This window comes from Bubalus bubalis, chromosome 6, assembly GCF_019923935.1.
Source record: "Bubalus bubalis isolate 160015118507 breed Murrah chromosome 6, NDDB_SH_1, whole genome shotgun sequence".
Taxonomy (NCBI): domain Eukaryota; kingdom Metazoa; phylum Chordata; class Mammalia; order Artiodactyla; family Bovidae; genus Bubalus; species Bubalus bubalis.
Window position 1 is genome coordinate 98,659,771 of NC_059162.1, and position 25,364 is coordinate 98,685,134.

The window sequence follows — 25,364 nt, forward strand, 5'->3', positions numbered from 1 at the left end:
CTCTGGCATTACTTAACAGTATTATTTCTATTTTTGTTTCCTAATAGTGATTTTCAAATACGTGCTTTTTCTTCTTTGATCAGAGTCAAGGGAACCACCTACTGAATAACTCCCCCAAAGTAACTGAGGAGCCATCTACCAAAGCAGTAATTATCAGTCATGAGTGCACCAAAAACCAGAATGTTTACCATACTAAGAAAAAAAAACATGATCCAGGATCGGTGGACAAAGAATGTGTTCTTAATGCAACTCTTAAGCAACTTAGAAGCTTTGGAGTAAAAATTGATTCTCCAACTAAAGTGAAGAAAAATGCACATAAAGTGGATCATGCAAGGTAAGTTTAACATTTGTTTTAAAAGATTTAAAAAAAAAATGTAAATGCATTGCAGCTTCCTTATGAGAAAAGGTATAAGCTTGCCATTCAATTCAACTGGCTTATGATTTATTCAGTGTCTATATTAATATGTATGTAGTGAATAAGAAGAAATCATATCTACCCTATAGAGGTTCCATTTTAGTAGAAGAGTAGGTTATATACTTAAGTAATTTGAGAGACATAGGGATAGCTCCTGAGTAAAGATGCCAACAAAATGCTCTAGGAGTCTTAGAGAAAGGGAAATGAGCTGTTAGTTACTTTTGGTGTCTAGAAAAGTTTTCCTGGAGTGACGGGGTCTGTGTCAACTACTGACGTACAGTTAATGCAGTTGTCATGTAAAAGGCAAACCCTTCCTTTTTGTAGGACTGTGTTTTGAAGACTATAGTTATATGAACCTTACTTATTTCTCACCAGTTCCAACTGGCCATGTTCTTCTATTCAGATTTCTCTTCATCAAAGATCAGCTCAATACACACTTGCTTTTAAAGAACATAAAATCTGGAAATTCTGTAAGTAAGCCTGCTGCTGCTGCTGCTGCTGCTGCTAAGTTGATTCAGTCGTGTCCGACTCTTTGTGACCCCATGGACTGCAACCTACCAGGCTCCCCCATCCCTGGGATTCTCCAGGCAAGAACACTGGAGTGGGTTGCCATTTCCTTCTCCAATGCAGGAAAGTGAAAAGTGAAAGTGAAGTCGCTCAGTCGTGTCCGACTCTGTGCGACCCCATAGATGGCAGCCCACCAGGCTCCCCCATCCATGGGATTTTCCAGGCAAGAGTACTGGAGTGGGGTGCCATTGCCTTCTCCAGTAATTAAGGCTAGTGCTGTGCTTAGTCACTCAGTCATGTCCAATTCTTTGCGACCCCATGGACTGTAGCCCACCAGGCTCCTCTGTCCATGGGGATTCTCCAGGCAAGAATACTGGAGTGGGTTGCCACACCCTCCTCCAGGGGATCTTCCCAACCCAAGGATTGATCCCAGGTCTCCTGGATTGCAGGCGGATTCTTTACCATCTGAGCCACCAGGGAACCCAAAATAAGGCTAGTATGTTTTCTAGTAATTATTTTTGATGTTTTTTAATACAGTCTCATGATTTTAAAAAATCAAATAAAATGCATGAATATCAAATGCAAAAAAACCCACTTCCCAAACTCCTCAGTCTGATTCCTTCTAAGTTATTTCTCTTAACTATTTCTTTGGTATTCTTCTAGAAATGCTCTAGGCATGTTCAAGTATGTACTGATGTATTGCAATTTATGGGTTTTTTTTATGTAACATAGATACTTTCTGGGTATATGCAATTCTTCCTCAGGCATTTAAACGACTACAATATTCTGTTGTGCCCATGTACTATGATACAGTGAACCCCAATTCTCTACTAATGGATTTTTAGGCCGAATCTCTTATTCCTTATCTCAAATGGTGCTAAGTGAACATCATTCTATAGGTACTTGTACAAGTGTTTTTGTAGGGTGAATTCCTATAAGTGGTGGGATCAAAGGATGTATGTATCTGATGGTCTGGCAGATGTTGCCATTGCCCCCCAAAATAGCTGTATTAGTTTATATTCCTGCCACCAGTGAAGTGAGGCTAGCATTTTTGAAGGTCTTATTTCAGTACTCTTAGGATAGAGGCTTTATTACATCTGTTAGAATGCTTAAATCAACCTGCTATCTTTGTGGAACCCTTACATTTGGTATGGCTGCTTGTGGGGAATAGTATTTAAGTAATGTATTTCTTCATAGTGGCCACCCTATTTTAATGTCTTAAGTGTCAAACATTGAAATTAATAAATTTTCAGTATACAATAAACTTGATACAGTTTTTACATGCCTAGAATGAAATGGAAAGTAAAGCCATTTGCTCTATCAGTATGGGGTGGTCAGATTGTTTTAATCAATTCTTCTGCCCTTTACTTAAATGAAAATTTATATTATAAATTTATACTATAAAAATGATACAAACTCAGGGTTGGAATTTTAGAAAATGAAGAAAATGTCATTTGAACTAATAACACCCAAAGGAAATTAGGAAACATAGGTGAAGTTTTACTGTATATATAATTTTGTTTATTTTTCTTTACTTACCATTATAAAATAGACATTTTAATTTAGTATTGTGGGCTATCCCCATTTTTGAAATTCATTTATCTGTATGATTTGAAAAGTCCATATACACCCATAGATAGGATTTTAGTTTCATGTAAGATGATTTTCTCAAAGAAATGAAAGCTAAGGTGAAAAAAAATTGTTTTCAAAAGCAATATGTTAAATTAATTATTTCCATAGAGGGGTAAGCTGGCTAAAATGTTAGAATAATATAGCCGTATCTTCACATGAAAACCTTTTTTCCAAAACTTTATTTTATTATATAAATTGGGTAAAATATTATAGAGCTTAGGGAATAGAGTTTGATATTTGTTTTGTTTCCATTACCAAAGTAATGTAAGTTTATTTTGGACACCTTAAAAAATTTAGAAAAGTAGACCAAAACAAATAAACCATATTCAGAGAAAGTCCTTGGCAGTCCAGTGGTTAGGACTCTGCTTTCACTGCTGAGGGCCTGGGTTCCTTCCCTGATTGCGGAACTAAGATCCCACAAGCCTCGAGGCTAAAAAAAAACAAACAAAAAAAACCATATTCATACCAACCAACGTAATTTATTATTAAAGAATTTGTTTTTGTATTTCTTTTTATTTTTCTAAAATTATTTTAACAGCAGTCATTCATTGAATGCACATAAAGTGTGAGGAACTGTGCTAAAGGTTTATGCAGCATTATTTCAGTTGATCCTTGCAATAATCTATATGATAGATACTCTTATTATACATGTTTTATGAATGAAGAGGGCCTTCCCTGGTGGCTCAGATGGTAAAGAATCTGCCTGCAGTGTGGGAGACCTGAATTTGATTCCTCGGTTGGGAGAAGGCAATGGCAACTCACTCCAGTATTCTTGCCTGGAGAATTCCATGGACAGAGGAGCCTGGTGGGCTACAGCCCATGGGGTCGCAAAGAGTCGGACACGACTGACCAACTAACACACATACACACAGACATCAATGAAAAAATTAAGCACCAATTTATTCAAGGCCCAACACCTGTAATTTTAAATGTCCTCTTCTAACTCCAAAGTCCATAGTTTTGTTTTTGTTTTTTTACTGTTTTGCTCTATGCTTACTGCTTGTTTAAGTTTTCGGTAGGATCTTACAGTATGTACATTTTACTGCTTTGTGTTTTGACCATACTGTATATACCGCCCCCCTCAAAAAAAAATTGGTCTTATATTGGAAAATAAGCATGTTTTCAAAGTTGTTATAATGTTTTCTAAGCATCATCTTTAATGGGGATTTAATAAACCAGTAAGTGGAACATAGTATTTGTTTACTTCACCCTTTCCCTCTTGTCAGAACTGAGTCAAAGTGTTTTCAGTGTCTTACTGTATTAAATATTGCTATGATAAACATCTTTTTGTAAAGATTATATTTTTTAGGTTTAGTATTATTTTTTCAGAATAGAATCTCAGAAATGGAAAGATTAAACCAAATAGTAGGAAGATTTTAAGGCTGTCACTATACTGCTTTCTGAAAGAGTAAGATTTACAGTCCTATCAGCTGTATATGTATTAGTAGTTCAGCAATCAGAGAAGGCAATGGCACCCCACTCCAGTACTCTTGCCTGGAAAATCCCATGGATGGAGGAGCCTGGTGGGCTGCAGTCCATGGGGTCGCTAAGAGTTGGACACGACTGAGTGACTTCCCTTTCACTTTTCACTTTCATGCATTGGAGAAGGAAATGGTAACCCACTCCAGTGTTCTTGCCTGGAGAATCCCAGGGACGGGGGAACCTGGTGGGCTGCCGTCTGTGGGGTCACACAGAGTCGGACACGACTGAAGTGACTTAGCAGCAGCAGTTCAGCAGTACTTTCACTCATTTTACTTTAGTAAATATATTTTACATTTTACTCATTTTACTTCAGTAAATATATATATATATATATAGCTTGTACTGTGAGCCAGCTATAAGAAATATCATAGTATATAAGATAATCTAGGAAAACTGTCTTTCCCCTCATAGACCTTAAAGTTCAGTAGAGAAGATGCACAGGTAAATAGTCAATTATAACATACTCTGATAGGAGAGGTACCTAGCATATTTTCATACTGTTTAAAATTATCCTATATTAAAATTGATGATTTTTAAAGATTTGTGCTAATTTAGACCAATAATTGTTAAATTATCTTTATATTTTATTGATTATAAGTGGGTTCTATATATTATTGTGATTAAAAATAAACTGCACTGAAACTATGTCTCTAACACCTACGTCATATTTTTATTGTCGATACTCTTGGGCTGAGAGGAGACTCCAGATGTAAGACTGTCTAAAACCCGCCTAATTAATTCCTGTTTCACGGTCTGTCTTGAGCTTAGTTTTTTAGTGTAATCTCCTACCACATCCAGTTTACCCACCTTTGGCATCTGCAAAATTCCTTGCTATTACTTCACTTGGGATGTTCTTTTTCATCTTACTGCTTGCCACAGTCCTTCTTATCCTTTAAAGTGGAACTCAGATGTCACCTTCTTTGTCAGTGTATCCAGGACCTCTCACCAGATTATTGATGGTTTGTATCTCAGAATACCTAGTTTCTAATAGATTATACAGCCTGTTCTTGTGATCGCCTTTCCAGCGAGATAGTGAGTTTTTTATCTATCTGTGAATCCTCATTGCCTCTGTCACACTTGGTGGGCCTTCATGGATTGCCAAAGGAATGAAATCCCACCTACTGGGGTCATCACTGAAGTTTACAATGAATGCTTTACTCTTAATACCTCTGTAATACTTACTGTCAGCATTTACGGCCTTGTGTTATCTTTTAACACATATTGGTGTACTATAGCTGATGTGCGAAAAGTTCAAAAGGCAGTTGTTCAATAGATTTTTCCTATGAAATAGTGTATAAATTGTAGTTTAGTATTCCAGGAAAGTAATCTTATAATCCTTGTATGCCTATTGTTTTTCTGATTCCGTAAACCAGTTAGCCTTTGTCATTGTACCTATGTGAAAACTTACTTCACGTTCCAGTTCTGGACTCTAGGAACGTTACCCTCCAGCCACAAGAATAGCTGAGACAGGGAAAGCAAGATTTCCTTTCAGCTTTCCAGATCCAGAACACTGCAGATTAAGAAGGTCCAAAAGCAGGAAAACAAAAGAGGGTCCCAGACCTACCTAGAAATTGTAGGGAAGATGGAGGACCAGCAGCAGCCTCTATGGGCATATTCCCAACCGGAGTGACGTTTTGAATTCAAAATAGATCTTAAGCAGTCTCTGTAGTTACTTCTTTGCTCTCTACTTGGAAACCATATGTGTTCTCTAGTGGAAAACCCTACACAGGGTAAGTAGGAGATTAATCGGGATTCAGATAGGACAATAAGTCAGGGTTGGTTTTCATCTTTAAGTAAGTTGGAATAATTCCCTTAATTGTTGGCATGTGACTCTCATACTCAAACATAAATGGACTTTCATTATCCTTTTGTAACTGCACATCTATTGATATTCTAATATAGTATATCTGTGATCAGGGCTTTTAGGACTTATCAGTGGAGTGTCTTACTTTTGCTTTTCATCTTAATTACCCTAGCATTTCTATGCATTGGTTCCACGTATTACTGATTTGTTTTCAAAGTCAAGGTGTTTCCCCCAGCCCCCAAATTGAAACTAGCTGGCTGTGTTAGTGAAGCTTGAAGAAACTTGTAAACTGATATCAGTTGTTTTCATGGATTTATATAGATCTTTTAACCATTCTATAAAAGAAGGTCTGTTACTACTCAGCCATAAAAAAGCAATGAAGAAACTTCCCTGGCAGTCCAATGGTTAAAAATCTGCCTTGCAATGCAGGGGGCACAGGTTTGATCCCTGATTGCGGGGCAACTAAGCTCTTATGCCGCAACTACTGAGCCCTCATGCTGCAAATAAAGTCTGTGCGTCACCCCAAAAGGTCCTGCATGACACAGTGAAGACCCCACAGGCTGCAACTAAAACTGACAGCCAAATAAATTTTTTTTTTTTTTTTAAAAAGAGTGAAATAACGCCATTTGTAGCAGCATGGATGGACCAAGGGATTATCATATTAAGGAAGGTCAGACAGAGGAAGACAGGTATCCTATGATATCATTTATATGTGGAATCTAAAAAAAAATAAGAGAAATGAACTTATTTATGTAACAGACTCACAGACATAGGAAATAAACATGATTACCAAAGGGGATGGGGGAAGGAGATTGGAATTTAGGAGTTTGGGATTCATGTATACACATTACTATATATAAAGCAGATAAACAACAAGGGTCTATTGTACAGCACAGGGAACTATATTCAGTATCTTGTGATAACCTATAATAGAAAAGAATCTGAAAAAGAATATAAATATATAAAAACTGAATCACTTTGCTGTACACCTGAAACTAGCACAACATTGTAAATTAACTATACTTGAGTTTTTAAAATGATTTTTAAAAAAAGATTTCATTCAAATTAGATCTACTATTTTTCAGTATTTAACTTTTTTTTTCCTTTTTTTTTTTTCGGCCATGCCATGCAGCATGTGAGACTGGTTCCCCAACCACAGATCAAACCCATTCCCCCCACAGTGAAAGTGTGGAGGCCCAACTGCTGGACCACCAGAGAAATCTCTCAGTAATTAACGTTTTGAATTAGAAATTTGTTTTAGATTTGATTTATTTATTTTTGGCAGCACTGGGCCTCGCTGCTGTTCAGGCTTTCCTTCAGCCGTGTCAGGCGGGGCTGCTCTCGCGTGTGGCGTGCGGGCTTACTGCAGTGGCTTCCTTTGCTGTGGAACAGACTCTAGGCGCGCAGGCCTCGGTAGCTGCGACACATGGGCTCAATACCGCACCTCCCAGGCTCTAGAGCACAGGCTCAGTAGTTACGGCACACAGACTTAGTCACTCCACGGCATGCGGGGTCTTCCTGGACCAGGGATTGAATCTGTGTCTCCCGCAGACTTGGCAGGCAGGTTCTTTACCACTGAGCCAGCAGGGAAGCCTGAATTAGGACTTTTTATTTGCCTTTTCATGTATTTACATTAATGATATCTATAGATATTATACTTAGATATATTTAAGATGTACAAATCTGATTTAATATTGCAAATAGCTTATAATTTAAAGGAAATGGGCAAAGAAAGTAGAAAAAAGACTTTATATTCATAAGATATTAATGCTATGAATGTATCATAAAAGAACATGTCTAGATAGATTGGTAGTACCTCTTCCATCTTAGTAAGACAGTCTCCAGACTTCCCTAGTTGTCCAGTGGTTAAGACTCCATGCTTCCAATGTGGGAAGTGCAGGTTCAATCCCTGGGTCAGGAAGATTCCCCTGGAGAAGGAAATGGCAATCCGCTCCAGTGTGCTTGCCTGGGAAATCCCATGCATGGACAGAGGAGCCTGGTGGGGCACAGTCCTTGGGGTCACCGAGTCAGACGTGACTGAGGAACGAAACAACAAAGGGAGAGATGCAGGCAGTGTGTGACTTATGTAAAACAGCCGAACTGCTTCGTTGGGTGCTATGGAAAGTCATAGCGTATTCACTGACTAGGGTATAATAATAATATAGTATATTATAACATATAATAGTGCACAGAAGACTCAAGGGAATAGAAAAACTCTGATAGCAAAATACAAGTTGCTGAATACAGTACAGTGAACCAGTGGTCATAGAGGCCAAGAGAGTAAGGCAGACCTGGTCTCAGCTTGCCAGTTACTAACTGTTCAACTTAGGGAAATTTGTTAAAGTCTCTATTGCTTAGTTTTCTCAACTGTAAAATAAAGATAATAATAATAATACCTGTTTACTCATTCCGTAAATATTTATTGAATGCCTGCCTTGTGCCAGGTACCACAGATGCTGCAATGGCAGGAGAAACAGAAATCCCTTGTCCTCATGGGGTTTCATGAGGGAGCTAGACAATAAATAAAAAATGTGAGTTAAATATATAGATAGCCATAAGGGCCCAGGAGAAAACAGAGAAGTTGAGGAAGGGGAATGTGAATTGTAATGGTGAATAAGGTTGAAATACATGATAGGGATAACCTCCCAGAGGACTAAAGGAGGCATTAAATGTTTAGCAGAGTGCCTGGCACATAAGGCACCAATAAAAAACTAGCAGCTATTATAGTATAAATGATATGAAGGAAAAGGCAAGTCAGTTAATTACTGTTAATAAAATAACACCAACCAAAGAGAGTGAGGATTATATCTAACGAAAGAAAATTACCGTATACACACACACGCGTGCATACACCTTCATATCCAGAGACTGGTTAATATTTTTCATTCATTACAAATGGAATCTCTTCTATGAAAATGTAATATTCTGAGCTACATCAAATCTTGTAATGTTACATTGTCAATTGTGTTTTCTGTTTGATTTTATTTTTGTTTTACTTTACCAATATTAAAAAGCTTTACATTGTAAGGTCTTATATATGGTCTTAAAACCGTAACTGATGTTAATTTAGGAAAATTAATTTGTGTTCCACTTTTAGTCTTTGAATCATAGATTACCTTCTAGATTATTGTATATATATCCCTTGAATGTATCTGTATCATCAAGACTTAGATGTCGAGCACTCAGATAAAAAAGCACCATCCAGCTTAAAGCTGAAGACCTTTTGTTACTTTCATAAAGTGAAACATATTTATAATAATACTGTTTAGTACTCAGAATAAGATAAATGATGGCCTGCCCTGTTCTGTCTTTCAGTGTGTTGGCATGCATCAGCCCTGAAGCAGTGATCTCTGGATTAAACTACATGTCATTTGCTAATGTTGGCATGAGTGGCTTAAGCCCCAGTGGTGTGGACTTGAGCATGGAAGCAAATGCTATAGCTCTGAAATATTTAAATGAAAATCAGCTGTCACAACTGTCTCTCACACGATCAAGCCAAAATAATGGTGATTCACCTTTTAGCCTTCTACATATTAATACAGACAGAAGCACAGTGGGGCTTAGTTTAATTTCACCAAACAACATGTCATTTGCAACCAAAAAATACATGAAGAGATACGGACTCATACAAAGCAGTGACAATAGTGAAGATGAAGAGGAGCCTCCAAACAATACAGATGGCAAGAGTGAACATTTAGTGAATCAAAACCTCACATACGTAGCTGAACAACTTGATTGTCAGAAAGAGCCTTGCAGGAATGCTGGTGAGATAACTGATCGCTGTAACTGTGACCCCGTGGGTACCCACACAGGCACGCCAGTATTGAGAAACATCACAAATGAAGCTGTCCAGCCAAAAGCAACACAGCAGGTGAGTGAAAACCCCACTTTCTTATTAAAGAACCTTAAACCAAGCCCTGCAATGAATCTCCGAATTGGAAAAGCAGAATTTACCCAGCATCCTGAGAAAGAAAATGTAAGGGACACTCCAATTTTTCCTGAAAGTTTGAAACCTTCTGAAACCTTAAAGCAAATGAATAGTATGAATTCAGTAGGCACTTTCTTAGATGTAAAGCATCTTAGGCAGTTGCCAAAATTATTTTAAACTTTTAACTCCCCACCCTCCTGTTAAGAGGATGGGACATCTCCTGAAGATACTTACGGAAGTCAGAGCCTTTTGACAGTTTTGGAATTCCTAATCACTCTAGGGATCACTCTGTTGATAGCAGCTTATGGCAAAGAGCTGAACAAGTGGCCTGACTGAGATGGCTAACTGGTAGGAGGCCTAAGTGCTCTTTGTTCAGATAGAGTTGTTAAGCATCACTGGATCTTAAAAAAAAAAAATCCTGAGATCAGTTATTTCAAGAAATTTAGATAAGCAGATGCTATCCAGCTATGAATCTGAGTTGTGCTTTTATACTGTACATTTTGAAAAGTATTTTCCTAGCATTTTGCATCTACCCGGTACCACCTAAAAGAACATAAAGTTATCATGACCCTGACTAAATTAGCTAAACAACCCTTATTGAATTTAAGGGGGGAAAAGTTTTATTTTTTTAAAATAACTTGCAATCTTTTATACAAGGTGTATATATATATATTCTCTTCAGATGCACATTTGTTAAATACTGTGGAAGTAAACTTTTGCACTCTTGTGGGTTGATGTTAATGTAACATTTCAACATGTAGCACTAGCTATCACAGAATAAGAAAATTATGAGTATGAGTGTGTTTTATAAACTTTGTGAGTTTTTCAAATGTTTTACTATTTTTTTAATGGAACTTAATAAAAATGTCTAGATTGACTGCTTTTTTTCATCCTCCGTTATAGCATATCCTTGTCCACTTAAAAAAACAAAAAACTTTGTAGACTCCTCCAAAATTCCAAAAATGATACAGAGAATTCAGGTGTACCCTTCATCTAGCAACGCCCAATAATGCTATCTTACACAACCATAGTAAATGATCAAAACCAAGAAATTGACATTTGGTGCAATATTAGTAACTAAACCACAGACCTTTCAGGTTTCACAAGTTGTTGCACTCATTTATTTACATTTTGGTGTATAACTATGAAATTTTATCACATAGATTTACATAACCACCACCACAATCAACATAGAACCGTCCCATCATCACAAAGAAATTCCTTAGTTCTACTCTTAAAATACAGCCTGCCTCCAACTCTAACTCCTGACAACCAATGATCTGTTCTCTATCACTGGAGCTGTGTCATTTGGAGAATGCTAATAAAAATGGAATCAGAGTATGTCATTTCTTGAAGGTGGTTTTCATTTAGCATAATGTCCTTGAGATCCATCCAACTTTTTGAGTACATCAGTAGTTGCTTCCTTTCCCCACCTAATTACAAAATAAATTTTAAATTGTTATTTCTGAATATAAATGAAAAATGTCCTCATTCACTTGAGTGAGAAAATTCTTCTGCTAAAGTTAAATTAAGACATCATAGCCTTGTATAAAAATTTGAGATGTTAACTGCAAAGAAACGGACTTTTGGTCTCTAATACCCAGCTTGGGCCCTCTGAGATGATAATCTGATGAACCAGTTTAGCTAGCCAGCAAAAGTGTGGTAGCATGACAGCTGTCTGCTGTTCTCAGCAGGAGCCAGGGACCCGTTAGAGCACATTTTCCTGTTGCATGGCTCTTTGAGGTTAAAATTCAGATGTAGAAATGTCACGTGATTCTCAGTGTTTTGTCATCATTTGGGACTTCGGTTATTTTAATAAATATTTTCATATATAGGTTTCACTAGAGTAAAATTTTAAGTAATGGAATTGTGATCGCCACTTCAAGTGCATTCTGTTTCATTTTAGCCATCAGTGTTTCACCCAAGAAGTGAGTGTAACTACAATTTATATTGCGTATTATTTTTTAAAATCTGAGAGAATGCTAATTCACTGACAGCCTCATTAACTCTACCATTATCACTGGGAATCCTGTAATTGTCACATGAAACAAGAAACTATCCGAACAATGAAAACTGAAGCTGAGACTTTATTTTTAAAATAATTTATTTTTGGCGGAACCAGGTTTCACTGATTTGTGTGGGCTTTCTCTAGTCGCAGTGAGCGGGGTCTACTCTTCATTGCGGTGCTCGAGCTTCTTGTTGAGGTGGTGTCTCTTGTTTTGCAGCACAGGCTGTTGGCTTCCAGGCCGGCTTCAGTAGTTGCAGCTCACGGGCTCTAGAGCTCAGGCTCCGTAGTTGTGGCACGTGGGTTTAGTTGCTCCACGGCATGTAGAATCTTTCTGGACCAGGGATCAAATCTGTGTCCCTGCATTGGCAAGTGGATTCCTAACCATTGCACCAGCAGGAAAGTCCTGAAGCTGAGACTTTTTAGGCAAAATCTAATTCCATCACTTCTGTTACCACATTTAATTTAAGATTTCTGATAAGACACTTTAGCAGTTTTGGAGATTGAATTTAGACTGAAGATTAATTCAAAATACTAACTAAATGGGCTTCCCAGGTAGCTCAGTGGTAAAGAATTGCTTACCAGTGCAGGAGATGCGACTTCTATCCCTGGGTTGGGAAGATCCCCTGGAGAAGGAAATGGCAACCCACTCCAGTATTCTTGACTGGGAAATCCCATGGATAGAGGAGTCTGGTGGGTTACAGTCCATGGGTTGCAAAAAGAGTTGGACATGACTTAGCGACTAAACAACAATAAAAACTAAAAACACATCTAGAGAAGAGGGACCATTACTGAAGCCTCTCTAGAAGTTCTCTACAAAGCTGTTTCACTTCGCAAGCTATTTGACAAGTTAGTATCTATGATAGCTTTTTGGCATCTTTGGAAGAAGTATCAGTACTGGAAAAATTGGATTAAGGACGAGATGATTGCCTCTCAAGTGACATTTGTCTGAATTTCTTTGATTCAGTCCCACACAACACTGTGTATAGATATATGGGTGTTACGTCAAATGGAATAAGGCAACAATGGAGTTTCTATTACCTGGGAAAGGAACATATTAGTCTAGGTCCTAGCTGATTGGCACCTCCACCCCCTTCATCCAATGTCCCTTCACTCAACCTCTGAGCCCCCTCTATGCTTTATGCTCTCTTGTCCTCTACCTGCCCTGCCCGTGCTAAATAAGCTCCACAGAAGTGGATGTAGACATATGAGACATAAGCCTTGCCTTTGTCAGCTGTAAAGGCTTCAAAGAAAACAGATACACACTGGAAACAGTGGCACAACAGTATGAGATAGCGTATGATGAAATGCCATAACCAGTGACCCAGATGGTGAGGAGACACAGCGGAGCGATCGCGATAGCTTCCATCTTTTAAGACTTAACCATGTGCTCACAGGGCACTGTGCAGAGCACTTCACACCTTAGTGCATTTAAGCCTTCTGGCTGACCCCAGCTGGTAACCCTCAATAGTTGAGGGACTGACCTTAGGGAAGTAAATTACACAAGTAAACTGTAATCAGATTCAAGCTCAAACTCCTACTAAGCCACTGAGAAATGCAACTTATCTGAGGCCTGAGGACTTCAGGAAGAGCTTCCTACAAGACCCAGATCTTGAACTGAATGAATGCTTTTGAATACTACAGCCAGTACTATTTCAGATATGTGCTGACCTCCAAGCTACTGGCCTTATTTTCCCACCCCCCACCCCCACAAGTCCCCCTGCCCTTTAGCCAAGACCAGAAACCACTGCTTTTATAGACAAAGTCCTGAAGTAGGCAACCCCAGCACTGTTAATGTTATAAGGAGTTCGATGATTTTACATCATGGTACTACTATCAGGGCCCCAGGAAGTTAGAGGAGCAAGACTTTTCTGTGCCCTTGTTTTCTAGACGTTACTCTTGTGAGCAGAACCTAGTTTAACTGAGAGACCTTTATGCTTGCAAAATAAATTTAATGGTAATGTCTTAGGTTTGCAGACTGCTTCACACTCTTCAAAGTGCTTTCCCACACATTTCCTCATATAATCTTCACAACCAAAACCCAACGGGAGTATGTGTGGCAGACATCATTTACCTCTTTGTACACATGATGAGACAAAACACAAATGAGGTATAACTGGGCCAAGATCACACCTTGAGAGTTAACCTGGTCCTTCCATAGCATCCAGTCCAGCATCAGCCTTTCCGTCTGTTCTTCCTCTCCCCACCTGCACTTCTTTTACCCCTCATCATTCAGCAGGTGTTTAATGTTGATTCTGCTGGGCTCTGAGCTGGATGCCAAGTCTAATGTGATGAACAAGACAGCTTGTCCTGTAAGATCTTGATCTAATGGGGAGACACATGCAACCATTAGCCATACAGAGACGTAGAGTTTATAATAAAACTATATGATGTGTGAGGATATATTAAGAGAAGCTGGGGGGATGGTTATCTTGAGAATGCTCCAGGTTTTTCCAGAATCTTGCAGGAGCAGTATGGAAGAGAAGGGGAAGATGTGCTGTTTTTGAAAGAGGGAACAGCTTGTTGGAAAGCATGGAGATCTGAATAGGTATGGCATTGGAAGAGGGGGCTGAGGCAGGAAACCCAAGATAGGAAAGGAAAAAAATATACGTGTAAAAAGAACACTGAGTTAGAAGTCAGCAACAATTGGGTTCCTCTTGTCCCTCTGCTCCAAATTCCATGACATGGGCAAGTCACCTCACATCACTAGGCTTTAGTTTCCGAGAATTATTGAGGTGAAGGGGTTAGCTGTGTATCTCTAACATGCTGTGATTATAAGCGTTGATGCAGAAAAAGAAATAGAAGTCCAGAGGAGGGAAAGGAGGGAAAGACAGAGTGTTAGAACCAGGCCTTGAAGTATTTCAAAGGGTTTCTACAATCGTCGATGAGGAAGAGATTTCCTTACTATTAATAATACCTACTATTTAACAATTTAAAAAGAAAAAGAATTCTGTTTTCACCAACAAAATGTCGAGTAATAATATCTGTTTGAAGAGGTACTAATGTGTCTTCCTCCAGTTCTGAATTAACACATTCCTTGCCTTTAAGGAGCTCAAATTCCAGTGTGAAAACATCAAACCCAGGGAAAGGGGTTTAAGGGTTTGGAAGCCTGGGAGATGTTCCCTGTCTCCTCTCTGCTCCCCAAACCGGAACTGTTTGGATCACAAAAAACATCCTCACAGGAAATCCTGCTTTCCCACCTCCTGGTAAGAGGCTGAGCTCCAGGAAAAGGATGGATTTGGGGAAGAGCCCTGTGTCCTGCCTCTTCACGGGAGGTCTGGGACCAGGAGGACAGGAGGAACTAATTAAAAACACAATGGAAATGGCAATGTCAGGTTTTCAGAGCTGCTGGGGCCCTCAGAAATCACTTGGTCCTCACTGTACAAATGAGGACACAGGGACTCCAAGAAAAGGGACTCGCTCGAGTTCACACAGCTTAGGAAGCACAGCGCTTGGGCTGGAACACGGGACTCCGGCCTGAGTTCACATCATATGCCATGGTAGTTGAGTCAGTAAATCAGGTGCCAGACAATCAAACCTAGCCTCCCCTCCCCCGCCCCATTACCCTTTATACCATAAAGGAAGGAAAAGGCTCTGTGTGCGCATGGGCACGTGCACAAACACACACACTCCAACTGCTCCCTTTGCCGCTACACCCTCCAGGAGCTTAAAGCCCTATGAACTCAAAACGCAGCTTAGAGGCACCCCTGCCCCACAACTCCTCCCCACCCTGCAGGAAAGTGAGTGTTTTCCCCCTTTTGATTTCCCATTCCCCTTTCTCTAGTCTTCCTTTTGTCCTCTTGCAAATGATGACAGCCAGCTTGAACGCTGGTTGTGAGTACCCAGGCCTAGGAGGTTCTTAAGGGCCGGGACCACGTATGCTAGCCTTATCCAGAAGGTCTGCTGAATATCCCCGCTCTGTCTGGGGCCTTGTGCTGGACTACTGGAAACAAAAGGAAAAAAAGAGAAAGTTCTGGCAGACCCCACCATGGTAAACATGCCTCTGTGCGTGCCGCATCACACTCATCAAACATTTATCTTCGTCCTACTCAGAGTCTTGTCAGGCCTCACCCAGCCCTGCAAGGTAACAGCGGCCAAGGCTGCAGCTTCACACGCAAACACTCACAGAGGTACTTGGGATCACAGAAAACTGGGACCAAAGCAGAGGAAAAGACTGCCACGAGTGACAAGATCCTGCTTCAGGGCTGTGGGAAGGGGGAAAGGATGACAGGATTATCCTTAGAGATCTTTCTGAAAATCAGAAACTGCCTGTTGCAGAGTCAGTACAGTTCGCCTGCTGCCTGGCCGCGATCCTTCAGGTCACAGACGAAAGCACAATTATATTTGTTTTCTCATCTAATCACCATAATGACTCAGAGACTGAAGAACAATAGTTAACATTTACTGACTACATCTGCTATGTTCTAAGCCCTTTCACATTGTTAGCTTACTTCTTCCTCACAACAACAACAACAGTGTGAGGTAGATACTCCTAGTATCCCCCGTTTTAGGGAGTGGGAAATGAGAACAGGGAGGTTAAGTAATTTCCCCCAAGGTCACACGGCCAATGTGAAGAACCAGGATTCGAACCCTGACAATCGCTCTTCACCCAAGCATTATGTGGGACTAGACTTGGTGCTAAAGTGCTGTGGCTGAGGGCACACAGGTGAAGCCAGGGTTTAAACTCGGGCCTGTCTGGCTTCAGAGCACATGTTGCCTTCTCTCCTTTTTCTCCTCCTTCTCCCTAAGAGCAGAGGGTTGATTGCAGGAAGCCTGTGTTTCCTTTCCCTAAAGCTCTAGTTCCTACCTTGATATGGTGATACTAGCTGATGGATGCTGGCTGGGAGGGGATCAGGTACATGGACCACAGCTGAGTCACTCCCGATAAGTGGCTTGCTCCAAACCCCCAGAATCAGCCCAGGGGTTGGGTGTGCTGTGACTCTCCCCTCCCCTCCCCTTCCCCAGCATGGACAGTACCTTGAAGCCAGGGCGAGTCCAGCAGCCCACCCTCAGCAAGGCCAGCATTCCCTGGGCCACCCAGGAAAGGGGCTGCGAGCCACAGCTTGTGTGATCACGGAACAATTTCTCTCTCCTACAAGGGCCGTATAGGACTCACTTGCACGTTTTCTGGCGCTGGTTTCTAGAACCAGGAGGGCTGGTCAGTTCTTGCTCTAAGCTCATTGCCCCCTCCTTCAATTTCTTTCTCCAGCTCCATCTCTGTTGCTCTTGTTTCTTCAGCATACATTTGTGTGCCTCCTGCTCTGTCTCCATGATAAGCTGGGACATGGACAAGCCAGACAAGGTCCCTGTCTTTGGGGGCCTCAGTAGGGAACACAGAAACGCAGACATGTGTGGTCAGAACCACAATGAAGGGATGTTTAAGGACCATAGGAGAAAGAGCTGAGGCAGGAACCCCTGCTCTGCTGGAAATCCCAGGCCAACCAGGGTCCCTGGCTCTCCCTGTCTCTCTCGGGGAAATTTACTTGGTGTTTTTACCCACCAAGTAAATTTACCCACGTCTCCTCTCCCCCTGCCACTCCGTGCAGCAGGGCCCCAGGGCACAGTCCTGGGAAAAAAGACAGCGGAGGGACAAACCCAGGAGAAGCAAAGCACCCAGCTGTATGCTGCCAAAGGCCCTCGATCATGGGTGTGATTTCATTCAACGCCTCTCTGTTCTCTGAAGAGTGAGCCTTGGCTCCTTGAGGGTAGCCCAAGTGGGGTATGCCTCCTCTCCCATCCCCGGCAGCCAGCACAGGGCCTAGGACTACTGCTCCACAAGTGTTTACTTAAGATGGACAAACGAGCAGAGGCTATGCCCACTGTGCAGATGAGAAAACTGAGTTCCAGACGAGGAAGGTACTTGCTCTACCACCATAGCTTTTAATAACAGAATGAGAAAGAACCCAGGTTTCTTAACCTAGTACAGGGACTTGCTGTCCAAGAAAGGGGAGCATGTCTTTTTGTCACCCAGACACCGAAGACATTCAGTTTAGTTGCTCAGTCGTGTCTGACTCTTTGCGACCCCATGGACTGTAGCACACCAGGCTTCCCTGTCCATCACCAACTCCCGGAGCTTGCTCAAACTCCTGTCCATCTAATTGATGATGCCATCCAACTATCTCATCGTCTGTCGTCCCCTTCTCCTCCTGCCTTCAATCTTTCCCAGCATCAGGGTCTTTTCCAATGAGTCAGTTCTTTACAACAGGTGGTCAAAGTATTAGTATACCTAAGACATTGCTTGGCACAAACTAGATGTGCAGCAAATGCGGAATAAAATGAATTAATGGAGCTGAATGGCATGTGATAGAGCCCTCCATTCTTGCCACATCTACCATGGAGCCACAGTCACACCGAGAGGCTTGATGTCCCCATCTGTGCCGTTCACTTCCCAACACCGGGCCTTTGTACTTGATGTTTCTCTTCCCTGTCACCTGTCCAGTTCCTCGGAGACACCAGTTCTCTGAGGTCTAGTTTGATCCTTCCAGGCTGAATAAACACACACACACACAGTCTGTTCCCAGCACACTTTGCACACCCCACCCTAGCAGTGCACCAATTAAATTGCACTGTAATTCTTTGCCTCTATCTTAAGATCTCTAGGCATGAATACAGAGCTGATGTGGACTAGAGACTCCTCATAAAAAATAATAGCTTCTATTTATTAAATGGTGGTAAGCTCTTTGCAAAGCTTTTTATATACATCTCATAATCTTTCCAACAATCCTGTGAATCATGTGTTATTTTTGCCTCCACTTTAGAGATGAGGAAACTGAGTTACAGAAAAGTAATGTAACTTTCGTAGTAACACCTACTGAGGAGCAGAGGAGTAAGTCTAGCTTAGGGTGGTCTAACAATCAGTCACATAATTAACCACACCATCAGGCTCTGTCCTTGTGTGGGAGGCATTCTGAGCTGACATACAGGACCCAGGCCATGTGGACAGAGGGCTCCTGCCATGGTGTTTCCTGGTGACTCACGAGCTGGTGACAGAGTCTAGTAGGACCATGTGTGTCTTTAAATGGTGGCTTTTCAAACTTTCCGCTTCACTTTCTATCCTCCTTTCCATCACCCCATCACCCTGGCCCTGGAGAGCTCACAGACCTGCTTATAACTGTCAGGGCTGACTTGTTAGAAACATGACAAGGGACCCAGGATGCTCTGCTGGTATAGGTACCTGTGGGAAACTGGAGTTCTCATCGGGAGCTGGAGCACAGACTGAAAAAGAGGAAGGAGGCAAAGATGAGAAGCACAGAGACAGAGAGTAAGGATCAGTTCAGCTCAGCCACTCAGTTGTGTCCTACTCTTTGCGACCGCACGAACCACAGCACGCCAGGCCTCCCTGTCCATCACCAACTCCCGGAGTCCACCCAAACCCATGTCCATTGTGTCAGTGATGCCATCCAACCATCTCATCCTCTGTCATCCCCTTCTCCTCCTGCCCTCAATCTTTCCCAGCATCAGGGTCTTTTCAAAGGAGTCAGCTCTTCGCATCAGGTGGCCAAAATATGGGAGTTTCAGCTTCAACATCAGTCCTTCCAATGAACACCCAGGACCGATCTCCTTTAGGATGGACTGGTTGGATCTCCTTGCAGTCCAAGGGACTCTCAAGAGTCTTCTCCAACACCACAGTTCAAAAGCATCAATTCTTTGGTGCTCAGCTTTCTTTACAGTCCAACTCTCACATCCATACATGACCACTGGAAAAACCATAGTCTTGACTAGATGGACCTTTATTGACAAAGTAATGTCTCTGCTTTTTAATATGCTGTCTAGGTTGGTCATAACTTTCCTTCCAACAAGTAAGCATCTTTTAATTTCACGGCTGCAGTCACCATCTGCAGTGATTTTGGAGCCCAGAAAAATAGTCAGCCACCGTTTCCACTGTTTCCCCGTCTGTTTGCCATGAAGTGATAGGGGAGTAAGGATCAGGGGCAGAAAAAAAAAAGAGCAGCCCCAGGGACAGAGACAGGGACAGAGAGAGAACAAGCTTGAGACAGAGGTGGCAGGGATGAGAGGCAGAGTGAGAGAAATGATGAGATAAATGGAGAGAGGAATTCTGTGGTTTCCTCACCCCATTACATTCCCATTACAGATGGAGAAACTGAGGGTCAGAGGAAATGACCCTACTTCCTGACAGATGTGTCTGCCACTTCCTAAACACCATCAATTTAGTTTCTCTTGTGTCCCCGGATAGGTACCAGTGCCTCATATGCTGGCCCTGAGCGTCTTTCCATGACATTTTTGGCTATTTGTTTATCTTCTTTAGTGTCACAAAGGATTTAAACTAGGACATATCACAAGATTTTGAAGTAGTTCTCCCAATGTAGCAAATATTTCCTTATAGTCAGCAGGAATGGAAAGGATGTTGGGTCCAAGCTGACATGGGACCCAAGCTGAAATGACTAGCTGAATCACCTTGGATAAGATGAGCCTGTTTTTCCCATCTCTAAAGTTGGGGTCACACTAGCAGCCCACCAGGGTTATTGTGGAGGATTAAGTAGTAGAAGGGAAGCAGAAGCAAGGAACTGTACAGGCACACACAGCAGGTGCTCAACACTTAAAGTCCTTCTCATCTGTCCAAGGGTCCCACCCATAAGTATTTATGTTAGACGAAGGCCGGGGCCCTGTCTGGGTGACCAACAACAACTGTTTGCTGGTCAGAGAGCTGGTGGCCGCACACTTGTTCTGTCCTTTTCTGACAGTTCTGGGAGCAAAATCACTGCACAGAGCTCTGTGGGATTCTCTCCTCGTGAGGACAGAAACCACTCAGGCACTATCAGCTCTATAATTCTGAGGAGCACTTCTGGTCTTCTGGTTGCTCCCATAAGAAGCATGGGTTCAGGGAAAGGGAAATGGCTTCAAAACATCAGGAAACACAGCGCTCTCTTAATACATTCAGTTCTTTCACATCGGCCTTTGAGATAGACGAAGCTTATAAACCAGAGCAAGGGTCCTCATATTTTGGTGCTCATCAGAAATCACCTGGACATTCTGTTAGAACACGGATTTCTGGGCCTCACTCTCAGAGTTTCTGCTTTAGTAGGCATGAGGGTAGGCCTGAGAATTTGCTCTTCTAACAAGTTCCCAGGTTGTGGTGATGGTCCACTTTGAGAACTACTGAATGAATGAGGTCTTTTCCATTTGTATTCTATGGCAGCACTGGGTTTGGAAGCACAGAGATGACTCTCCCCACATCTCAAGCTTGGAATTCTGGGCTCAGATGTGCTTACTGGGGGGCAGAGGCCAGGGTTCATCCAAGGCAAGGAATGGGGACCAAAATAGAGACAATAGTCATATGGAAGTGAAAGAGGAAAGCAATGACATCTCAAATTGGATTTTTCACTGTTAAAAGTAAAACCCTAAGAACAGTGTGAAGAACTGACTCATTGGAAAAGACCCTGATGCTGGGAAAGATTGAAGGCAGGAGGAGAAGGGGACAACAGGGGATGAGATGGTTGGATGTCATCACCGACTCAATGGACATGAGTTTGGGTAAACTCCGGGAGTTGGTGATGGACAGGGAGGCCTGGCGTGCTGCAGTCCATGGGGAGGCAAAGAGTTAGACACGACTGACCAACTGAATTGAACTGAACTGAAGAACAGTATGATGATGTATAGACAATTATCATCTCCATTCCACATAAGAAGTGAAAAAGTGAAACTCAGAGAGTAGGTAATTTACCTAGAAACATACAGCTGACCAGTGAGGGAGCAGGGCAGGAACTCAAGACTGCCTTCCTCTTGAACTTGCTCTGCTGCCCTTGGAAGCAGCAGAGCCTGAAGGCAGATGGTCCTAAGTGTGAAATCTGGCTCCACCACTTGGCAGATGGGTGTTTTCTGCAAGTTGCTCAAACCTCTCTGGGCCTCAGTTGGCTACCTACAATAATGGAGGTCCTGGTAGGCCCTACCTCACTAGGCTGTTTTAAGGATCAACTGAATTAATAGTTCTGAAGTGCTAAGGCCAGCACCTGACACATAGTACCACCATGTACATTATTGAAAATAAACTGGCTGCTCACCACAGTGCGCACACACACACACACACCACATCCCTCCAAGGAACGAGCTCTGGGGAGAAAGCTCAGAGACTGCCTCTTGTACCCAGAGACAGGGATAGGCAAAAACACTTCCAACAAATTTAAAGCCTCAAGTTTGGAGAACCCGGCCTTTGGTGGGGGTGGGGGACAGGTCAGTGAGTGGCGACGACGAGGCCCTGAGGCCCAAAGGCCGGGCTCGCTGTTCACTCCTTTTCTCAGGACCAGACTCCAGACGCACAAGTCTGGGTCCTTACGTCCCCTCCACCTCGACATCCCCTGCCCAGGAGCTCCGGGTTTCCTGCCCGCCCGCGCGAGGCCCCTGCTTGGGGCGGGCGGAGGAGGGGTGGCATTTCCTGGCGGGGCCGCGTCACTCGCTCCCGGACACTCGGACAGTGCGCTGACCGACAGGCACCAGATGCTATTTCGGGCGGCGCTCCGTTCAGCGCGCCGTTTCCGCTTTTCCATCGACCGTCGGAAACCGGGAAAGGGGGAGAGTGTAGACGTCACGAGCCCCCAGCCCCAGGCGAGGGGCTGGGGGCCGGGTCGCGATGGCTGCCAGACGGTCAGAATCTGGAGCTTCGCGAATAGAGGGGGATGGGGAAACGTCACCTCACCACGCGTCTCTCTCTCCGCGCAGCAGAGCTGACAAAAGCCGTACCTGTTCCTGTTCCTTGCTCACAGCCCTTGGGGTGCCAGACGGGGTCATATAATGCCCTGTAAAATAATCCAACAGCCTGGCGGTTCCTCCAAGACACCTAAACTGGAAACATTTAAAACCAAATGCAGAATCCCTTCCCGTTCCCTTTGGCTTCCAAACCTCCATCACCAGGAATAACACACCCATCGAGGCAAATACAGCCAGAAACTCAGAGAGCTCCTGGATCTCTCCTTGCTCCTCACCCTGCCAACCCAATTCTTACAGACCTGATTTGTGTTCTAAATATATGTCATCTACATCTGCCTCTTGCCATTTTCCTGGCAACACCCTAGTCCCCTCTCCAATCCCCCTTCCTTTGATCACTGCATTGTTTTCAGAACTGACCTCCCCACATCCTTCCCACCCCTGCACACCCTTTCTCCACCTTGCAGCCAAACAGCTTTCTAGAAATGCAAATCTGATCCTGTATAGGACATTACGATCCCACACCCAACCAAATAAACAAAATGGTCCCCTCCTCAATTATTTGAATTGTCCACAGCCTTGCTCCAGCCATTACTGGACTGTTTTCTGTTCCTTTTATGAACCTCAAGTTCTTCTCCTCCAGCCCTTGGTTTACCTGGAAGGCTCTCAATGCTCAGTCCTCTAAGCTACCCCTCAGCCCACTCTCCCATCTCAGTCCAGGCATCAATTCTCAGAAAGCATTCCCTGGCTGGGCTCTCCCTTTTTGCAGTTGCTCAGAGATGTGAAATGATTTGCCCAATGGTGCCACAGCCCATGGGTGGTAGCGCTGGGCTTTAAATTCAGAATTACTTGAATCCCACCCTTTCTATTTAGTGATGCAGCCAAGCAAAGGCAACAGGAACCAGAGAAGGGAGAGATGATAGCCCACCCCCATTGCAGAGAGGCTTCAAGAAGAAAAGGGCAGGGACTTCCCTGGTGGTCCAGTGGCTAAGACTCCTTGCTCCCAAAGCAGGGAGCCCCGGGTTCAGTCCCTGGTCAGGGAACTAGATCTTGCAATGCCACAACTAATACCTAGTATAGTCAAGTAAATAAATATTTAAAAGAAGGAGAAGAAGAATAAAGGGGGTAGAATTTGGTAACTAACAATGGGTGAAGCGGGGGTAGAGCCCTGGGGAGATGGGGCTGAGTGAACCACAGAGACCTCTCCCCTGAGTCCCTTGCCCAGCAGTTGGTGTGGCTGGGCCAGAAGAGGCCTTGTGGCAAGTCCAGGAATTAGAGTTTTCCCCAGGACATGGGTAGCCTCTCTTCCATAGGATTCTGTAAAGTTACCCATGTCCACATGGTATCCTGACTTCCACCAGAGAGCACAAGAGGAACAGAGGGAACAGGCTGCACTGAATTAACTGTATCTTCACAGAGAGTTACCTGATAGCCAAGGAGGAGCTGGACTCAAGCTTTGGACACACTCTGGACTCAGTCTTTGAATGGGACTTGTTCTGTGAATTCTCAGGTTCCAAAAGGAGCTCAAAACCAAGATGCTAGAAGGACAAAGAAGCCTGGCCTGGTGGGTAGAGTTGAGGACTGGGAACTGGATAACTGAGTTTGGGTCTTGGCTTTTCCTCTAGGTCACTGAAAGCTTTGATAAAGTCGTATCTCCTCATGACCTAATTTCCTTCTCTATAATGATAACCAGAACTCCTATGTGCAAGTGCGTAGGATGTCAGCCTGGGCAAGGTTCCATAAATTATTGCCCTCACCACCTTTTAAAGATCATCTTATGTAATCCTCATAACGGTTCTCTGGGGTTGTTATCCTCCCATTTTACAGACAAGAAAGCTGAGGTTCAGATCTACATGAGTTGTAGTATTTGAGCTTCCACAGTAAAACAATGAATCCATATACCTTCCATAGGCTGAGCCCACTGCCTTGTGGTTGTTCAGTCACTCAGTTATGTCTGACTCTTTGCGAATCCATGGACTGCAGCATGCCAGGCTTTCCTGTTCTTCACCATCTCACAGAGCTTGAGCAAGCTGGATGTCAGTGATGCCATCCAACCATCTCATCCTTTGTTGTCCCTGTCTCCTCTTGCTTTCAATCTTTCCCAGAATCAGGGTATTTTCTAATGAGTCAGTTCTTCCCATCAGGTGGCCAAAGGATAGGCGGTTCAGCTTTGGCCTCAGTCCTTCCAATGAATACTCAAGGTTGATTTCCTTTAAGATTGACTGGTTTGATCTTGCAGTCCAAGGGACTCTCAAGAGTCTTCTCCAACACCACAGTTCAAAAGCATCAATTCTTCGGCACTCAGCTTTCTTTATGGTCCAACTCTCATCCGTACATGACTACCGAAAAATCATAGCTTTGACTATACGGACCTTTGTCAGCAAAGTAATGTCTCTGCTTTTTAACATGCTGTCTAGGTTTGTCACAGCTTTTCTTCCAAGGAGCAAGGGTCGTTTAATTTCATGGCTACAGCCACCATCCACAGTGATTTTGGAGCCCAAGAAAATAAAACATGTCACTGTTTCCATTCTTTCCCCATTTGCCATGAAGTGATCGGATTAGATGCCATCATCTTCGTTTCTTTGAATGTTGAGTTTTAAGCCAGATTTTTCACTGCCTACCCTCTCACAGAACCCAGATTTCTAGGCCACAGTACGGATTTGGGTTCCTGCAATGAGTTGAGCCCAGATCCGTCCTCCAAGCCTAGGCTCTGGATGGGCTCTGGAGGACTCCGATGCCAAATTTGCTTCAAACTCAGGTTTCACCACTCAATAAATCTGTAACACTGGGGAAATTACTTTTACTCTCTGTGCTTCAGTTTCCCTATCTGTTAGGTGATCATCGCATCAACCTCTTAGAATTGTTTGTGAGAACTAAATAAGTTAGTATTTGTGCAGTGCTTCCGTGTTCGTTAGTCGCTCAGTCCTGTCTG

General features: G+C 42.8%; 1 protein-coding gene across 3 annotated transcripts in view; it reads left to right on the forward strand.

Moving 5' to 3' along the window:
• The window catches only part of STIL (STIL centriolar assembly protein), a 52,856-nt gene extending 42,203 nt beyond the window's left edge, over positions 1-10,653 (forward strand). For all 3 annotated transcript variants that reach the window (XM_006051656.3, XM_006051657.3, XM_044945037.1), the window contains exons 16-17: positions 84-334; positions 9,156-10,653. In XM_006051656.3, coding sequence (XP_006051718.1) covers positions 84-334; positions 9,156-9,945 — 1,041 coding nt within the window. In that variant the 3' untranslated portion in view covers positions 9,946-10,653. The remainder of the gene's footprint in view (positions 1-83; positions 335-9,155) is intronic.
• Positions 10,654-25,364: the final 14,711 nt, after the last annotated feature.